General features: G+C 45.6%; 1 protein-coding gene across 1 annotated transcript; it reads left to right on the top strand.

Annotated features, from left to right (window-relative positions):
- Positions 1 to 2,125: 2,125 nt before the first annotated feature.
- Positions 2,126 to 6,978, top strand: RASL11B (RAS like family 11 member B). The gene is made up of 4 exons (XM_036764920.1): positions 2,126 to 2,517; positions 3,135 to 3,191; positions 4,620 to 4,696; positions 5,445 to 6,978. Exons 1-4 carry the CDS (start codon positions 2,358 to 2,360, stop codon positions 5,913 to 5,915), a joined length of 765 nt encoding a protein of 254 aa, XP_036620815.1. The 5' UTR covers positions 2,126 to 2,357; the 3' UTR covers positions 5,916 to 6,978.
- The last annotated feature ends 557 nt before the right edge of the window (positions 6,979 to 7,535 follow it).

Genomic DNA, 7,535 nt, shown 5'->3' with positions numbered 1-7,535 from the left:
GTTATTAGAGGAAATATAAGAAGCATCCACAAGGTCCTTTCAGTACTTGGAGTTCCACCAATGGAGGGGCTTGCAGAGTGAATGGTACTTTGAGTGCAGTGGGCTGGAAAGTGTTCTCTTAGTAAAATTTTATTTGAGGGTCTAGAATTTAACCTTGCTATTTAAAGCCCTTGTCATTAAAAATAAGGAATTTATACATGTACATATATATAATACATATATTAGTTCTCAAAATAAGGAAGTTAAGCAAGGTATTATTGCCCCCATCTTACAGAACCTTGGAGAGTTTCAGGGACTTGTCCAAGGGAATATTTCTAGAAAGCATGGCTCTGACGATTCCAAGTCCAGCACCCTGTCCACTATGCTGTGAGATAATGATGTGCTATTATGGATCCTATGCTTTAGAATACTGGTTAGAAATTTTCTTTGAGAGTGAGGCACTTAGCCTTTTTAAGTTTGACCTCATGAATATGTCCATTGGGAAGAGCCTTTCCTGTCTTATGCCTTGGAGTTGTCAACATTGTGAATGTTGTGGACATTGTGGACAGGTACACTAGAAAGAACATTTTCATTAGTTTGAATGTGAGAGAAACTGGAGTTGCCCAAAGTGTGACTTTGGGTAAAATGAAGGTTTGTACTAGATGACCTCTAGTATCCTTGCTGGCTCGTTCATAATCTAAGAAACTATGATTTGTGTCCCACAAATAAAATCGAAGGTAGAGTGCTTATGTATCAAGGTGGAGTAATAGCAGGTGGACAGCCCAAATGTTGCAGAGGCACCCATAAAATACTAAAAGAATGAGAGGAATGTCTCCTGTGTGTTGGGTATATGCTCCACAGAGAATTTATGGAAAAGAATACAAAAGAATCTCACAGGATGAGAAATTATGGCTTGCTTATGGCTTGGTTTTGTGTATGGCCAAGAAAGCAGGAAGGTCATCCTTATATGTCCTCCAGGAACTAGAGCATTGTTCAGTAAACAGCAGGCACTTAAATTGTTGGTGAGTGAATGAATGAGATGGTGTTGCTCCCCTGTTTGTTTAATTATTATTTTTAATGCCAGGGCTCTTGACTTTGTGGGAAAACTTCCATATTTGCATATTATTTTGCTTAAGCTTGAAGGTCATATTAGGGACAAAGTTAATTAGTGCAATCTATTGCCACTGTATCCCAATCCATTATGCAAGGCATACACAGTACACAAAACAGGAACTAATTTAAAATTAATCAATGTAATCGCATCCCAAATGAGGGAGACAGAAAGAGACAAAGGCATAAATATACAGACCCCAACCATAGTGGGGAAGGTGGAGATCCACCCACACAAAGACAGCGCTTTGACACAAAGAAAAGGAGAATTGGTGTGGCTGAAGGGAAGGAGGCTGTTCGCCTCCCCTCCCCCCTTTCTTGCTGTAGCGAGGCCGGGCAGGGAATGAATAGTTTGGCAGAACTGCTGGCTGCATGTACCTGCCCGTGAGTGAGGGCGTGCAGATGCATGAGTGAGTGAGTGACTGGCCTACATGTGCGCGTGTTTATGGAAGGGGGAGGGTACACAGACCGTCTTTGTACAAGGAAGCTGGCAGAGAATGCCCACGTTTAAGAGTGGGATGGGAGGGAAGCAGCACACCCTGGGTTTCTGAGCCGGGTAGTCAATTTAATAGCATCCCCCCTGCCGCTAGCCTCACCCCCTCACCTCTACTCCCAGCCTGCCAGCCTGTGCGCTCTCGTACCCCTGGCCCCGCACTTCTGTCCCACCTGCTCCCACATTATCTTCCCGTGGCCAGCCTGGCGGATGCTAGAGGGAGCAGTGTCCTTTTCAGGTGCTCACAGACACCACACGTTGCTCACCTCGAGAAGCGGTGTGGCAGCAGGTCTGGCCTGCCCCACTTTTCCCAAGCCCCCAAAGCCTCAGCAGTCTCACGGGGCCCAGCACTGGAGTCGCCCCTTTCAGTAGGGGCTGGAGGCTGGGGCGGGGGGCTGGGAGAAGGGCGGAGGGGGATGCAGCCAACGGCCCAAAACAGGGGGCGGAGTCTCCCCGAGGCTCGCTATCGGATTGGCTGAGGGCGGCGAGGGGAGGGGCCAAATCAGCACAAAATAGCCTGCGCGCTGGGAGACAGTCGCCACAAACTCTGCCCCTAAGCTTTAGCTTTCGAGCAGCGTTTAGTGGCTACAACCTCTTGCAGAGCTCCGGGAGCTGCCGCTGCTGCTCCTGCTCCTGCCCCTGCCCCTGCCCCTGCTGCTGCCGCTGCCGCTGCCGCCCGGCTCTCCGACTACAGCGCAGCTGCCCGTCTCCCCCCTTCCCCAGACCAGCCAGTCCTGCCCGCCTAGTCTGGTCCAGCCCTTCCCCGGCCGGGGCGATGCGCCTGATCCAGAACATGTGCACCATCGCCGAATACCCTACTTCGGGCAGCAGCGGCAGCGCCGCCGCCGCCTCCATCGACTGCTGCCTGGGCGCAGTGTCTGGCCGCCGCCTGGTCAAGATCGCTGTCGTGGGGGCTAGCGGAGTCGGCAAGACGGGTGAGTCTTGTGTCCCGACCCTCATTTCTTCTGCTCTTGCCCATCGCTGGGAGGGCTGGGTTGTTCTGGCTGGACGTGGGGAGACTTCCTCCTCCGACTGTGGTTTGGAGAAAAGGAGTACTGACAGGCTATATGTATTTTAAGGAATGCAAAGCTCACTTGGACCAGGGATCTCCTACTGATCCCCTACCCCTGCCCCCACTCTCCATCCCCACCTTCCTTAATCTTTTCTGATTCTGATTTCTTCTCGCCATATTACCAGTCACCTGGGGGGAATGGTGAAGTTGCTTTCCTGGTCCTCTTTAAAATGTGGGTACTACTTACCTGTTCTGGATTGGTACAGCCCTGCCCAGGGACAGAGCTAGCTACTCTAGATGGGCGTCCAGTTTCAGAAGCAGATAATTGGTGGTTCCCCCTTCTCGCATTGTGGTTCTGGTCAAGGATCGGGGTCAACGACCTTGCAGCCTTAGTGCAGAAATGGTATTTCACTTGGCTTCCTGCCGTCCATTCCCCGGGGAAGCTTTTTGCTGAGGGGGCTCACAGCCCAGGTACTGGGTCTCGGCTAGCCTGTCATTCCAAGGGATAACCGGGTTCCCTTTTTCTTTTCTGACCTACAGCACTGGTGGTACGATTCCTGACCAAACGATTCATTGGCGACTATGAAAGAAATGCAGGTGAGCATCTTCTAATAGTTCCCCTTTGGAGGGAAAAATGCTGGGGCTGGTGCCATTCTTGTTATGGGGTCTGGCCTTCAAAAATATGCAGTCTGTGAGCGTTCTGACATTTGTGACTTCCAGCTCTTACAAAATTTTACTTCCCTTCCCCCTCCCCATCCCTTCCCCATGCAAACCCCTGCCATCTGGCCTCGTTCCAGTCTGGACTCATTCATCATTTTACTCCAAAAAGGATTCTTTTCCTTGGTATGTTTTAACTATTGGAGCCTCAGTAGGAAGTACCCTTTGTACTCTGGCTCACTCTCCAGAAAGATCTTGCTAGAGTCATAAAAAGATAGCCTGGCCCTACCCCCTGTAGTGCTGGCTTTTAGATTTGACCTTTTAAACCAAAGACCAAAGCAAAGTAGTTATAAACTTAAACCTACCTCTTTCACTAGTAGTGTCTAAAGGAAAAAAAAATAAGTGGTACTCTGATTTTTCGTTTTTGAGGAGCTAGCCTGAATAATTGAGAGCACACATTTTAAAATCCTTGTCTTTAGGAACTAGGATCCAGTCACACATATATATACTATTATGTGCACTCATACACATATCCAGTATGCGATTATGTTATATTACAAGTTGGTGGAAACCTTCAGGAACATGTGAAGGGCCTCTATGTACGTAATATGCCAGGAAAGTCATAGGGCACCGTAAAATGAGTCAAGGAGACTTCAAACTCGCTATTGTTTTGGCCATTGTTACTTTAAGTGTTTATTTTAACGGATGGTGTGGGTTGTGCTTTTAACTATCCGACTAACCTGCTCTGAGGTTGGGTATGCGTGCCAAGCAGTGATCCAGAACTGAAAACACATACACATTAGAAGGCACTAAGATGCAAGGAAAGTAGCACTCAGCTTGGTTTTAGAAGACCAGGGGCCAAGCTCTCTGCCACTTACTAGCTGTGTCACCATCGGCCAGCCATAGTCTTGTTAAGCCTCAGTTTCCTCCTCTATAAAATGAGGGAGTTGTATTAAATGATCTCTAAGGTCTCTACTAACTCTCATATTCCTCAATTTGATGTCTTCCAGCAAGGAAACAGACTTAAGGAAATGCTTGTCCATATATAGAAATAGAGTTTGAGAAGAGGTCAACCCTCTAAAAACAAATGAGTTTCCTGTCATAAAAAAACAGACCCTATAAATATCATGCTGTATTCTTTTGTTAAATACTGGCAGACAGCTTTGGTTTTCAGTTGGTGTCTATGGACTCTGTCAATTAAAAAAAAAAAAACTCCTAAGCCCATTAATAAGATTCCAAGGTGCTGGAGCTTTGGGCAGATAGGTTTATTTTCTTTTGGTTTTGTGTTATTTTTTTTTAAATGCAGTGTGTTGAAAACCCTCTCAATCAGAGACAAATAAACTTTTTTTTCCTTTTTCTCTTGAATAGGTAACCTTTATACCAGACAAGTCCAAATAGAGGGAGAAACACTGGCAATCCAGGTTCAAGATACACCAGGAGTCCAGGTGAGATCCTTATATACAGTTTCACAGACATTATCCATTTGATTATACTTTATATCAAAGTGGCATTGTCCTTACTCTAGCTGGTGCCATGAGAGGAGAAGTTGTAAGCTAATGGAACATTGAGAGGGTCTCTTTAGCAGCCAACCAGTCATGGCCTGAGGAATTCTGGGGTACAGAATCTCCCCTCCTTTTACCTGTTACAGGAAAGAAGTCTAGTGTCTGAAATGCGGGAAAGAGGTTTATTCTTGTAGCTGAAAACTTTAGCATTAAAAATCAAATGTATGGTTGCATTCACCAAGATTTAGAGTCAGCTTTATATTGTGGAAAGTTACTCTGAACAAAAGAGCCATACTAGTGGTATAGTGGGTTTTTTTTTTTCCTTCTCCTCTCTCTTGAACTGGGCAGTAATCCAGGTTTAAATGCTTCCAGCTCATATCTTCTCTTCCCCAGACTTACTGTCTAGCCAGCTAATTTCCCATTTTGTGGAACTACAAAGTCTCTCTGCATGTAGTACTATGCAGGTCAATTTTCCACTTGAGTGTAGTGAGCTGCAGGGTTATTTATTCCAACTTCATGCAGCTGGATCAACATATTCCTAAGAAAGCCAAAATGTGCGGGAATGTAATTTGTATTTATGGCCCTCAATGGTGTGAGTCCAAAGGACTCTTCTGACTTAGACTTAAAGTTTACCAGCCTGGGATTTTTTCCTATCCCCATGAATTTGCTTCATGAGCCCTCTCTTTTTTAGATCCACGAACAAGGGTTGAGCTGCAATGAACAACTGAATAGATGCATTCGCTGGGCTGATGCTGTGGTGATTGTCTTCTCGATCATCGATTACAAGAGCTATGAGTTGATCAGCCAACTGCACCAGCACGTCCAGCAGTTACACCCAGGAGCCCGGCTTCCTGTTGTCATTGTGGCGAACAAGGCTGATCTGCTCCACATCAAGCAGGTAGAGCCTCAGCACGGACTGCAGCTGGCCAACATGCTAGGCTGCACGTTTTACGAAGTATCTGTCAGTGAGAATTACAATGATGTCTACAATGCCTTCCATGTCCTGTGCAAAGAAGTGAGTCACAAACACCAGGTGGCTAGCACACCAGAAAAGAGGAGAACCTCTCTCATTCCTAGGCCAAAGTCTCCCAATATGCAGGACCTGAAGAGAAGGTTCAAGCAAGCCCTGTCTGCTAAAGTGAGGACTGTCACTTCGGTCTGAAAGCAAAACTTTTGAGAGAGATTTTGGTCTTCCAAGGAAGTAGTCCTGAAGTTCTAATCCTGGAACAAGGAATTCTGGTACTACAGGGTCTACGGAAGGGCTGAACGTGAGTGGCCGAGGGGTCCTTCTGAACTGCTGCAGAATGGAAAGAGCTGTCTTCTTAGCAGGAAAGAATTGATGAGCCCTGACAAAGTTCATGAAGTGGTTCCAGCATGTGGCCAGCAGGATACATGCTACTCAGAAGGGTTGGACCTCTCTGAATCAGTGAAATAATCTGTGTCGTCTTCCCCTCGTGGGGTGTGAGTGCTGTAGTGTCTGTCTACACCTACCACCTTTGTAAAGAAGCTAGCCAATTGTAGTTTCACAGGTAAAGGACAGAAACACTGTGATATACAATGAGACTAGAAGAACAAGTTACAGGGGAGTGTTCCTAGGCTTCTCATCACCTCCTCCCTCTCTCAGAAGAACGACTTTGCAATGGCAGTTTAATTTTTCAGTGCTGAAGCACAAAAAAATTAATTTGTAAAATGCCATTCTATCTTAGGGGGTAACCAAATTCCTTCATGAATAAGGAGCAAAATGTTCTCTATGAATAAATACCACTGTTGTGTTTTGGGGCCTAAATTTTCTGTAAGACAAACACATACATTTGTAAACGTATGCAAATGTACAAAAAAAAAGTTACTTGATGCTTGCTTGAAATGTGATGGGTGTGATTCGCTTAGTGGTTGAATCTAATGCTTCAGCCATGGACACTCAGTAATTGTTAGTAATGTTTGACTGTTTCCTTTTGTTTTGGCATCAGGTGAAGAAAAAAAGTGGATATCATATTAATTGATTTTGATGTCATTTGTATAAAGGGCTCTTGGCTGCCTTCTAGGCTTGGCTGAGCCATGACTGGTGGCTAACTGCTAAAGCTCCATCTTCAGTGAGCAGATGGAGGTGGGGGAGGTCAAGCAGCCTCCAAACCTATACAAGATGCACTTTAAAAAGCCACGTGTGCTTTTGCTTAAACTGTAATTAATTTATTTTATGTACAATAAAAAGGTCATCTAGATGAACAGCCTTTTGCCTTCGGTATCTTTATTTTTAACATACTCTTCCGCACATGATCCATCAAGAATACCTGACAATTTGCTTGCCAGGTCACATAGTAGAATAGAACACATCCTATCGTTTTCCCTCTCAGTTCCCCATGAAAACTTCAGGCAGGTGACAAATGTGTGATTCCACCTTCTAAGGTACTAAGACTCAACATTTGCCCCGCCAAAGATGGTATGGCCCTCTCTTAAGTCTATAGTTGACAGACTATACCTCATCTCCAAGCAGGCCAGATTTTTACCTCTTTGTTGTCTTTGGCCAATAACCTGTAGTTACTTCTGGAGTCATTTCCATTCACAGGTTTGAATGTTAAAACTATTCCAGGTCACTGTCTGTGTCCATCTCAGAGGTTGGGGTGGGTCTAGTGCTTCTTAAGGCTCTGCCCTTGGGGTGGTAATTCAGTGCTTTAGCAAACACAGGTGAGCCAGAAGAGAAGCAGTTGGTATAGGGGGAATTGGGCAACTCTTGGAATTAGAAAAACCTAGGTTCCAATTCTACCTTTGACACATACTAGCAGTG

Source organism: Trichosurus vulpecula, chromosome 6, assembly GCF_011100635.1.
Source record: "Trichosurus vulpecula isolate mTriVul1 chromosome 6, mTriVul1.pri, whole genome shotgun sequence".
Lineage (NCBI taxonomy): Eukaryota > Metazoa > Chordata > Mammalia > Diprotodontia > Phalangeridae > Trichosurus > Trichosurus vulpecula.
This window is presented reverse-complemented; position numbering and strand designations above follow the sequence as displayed.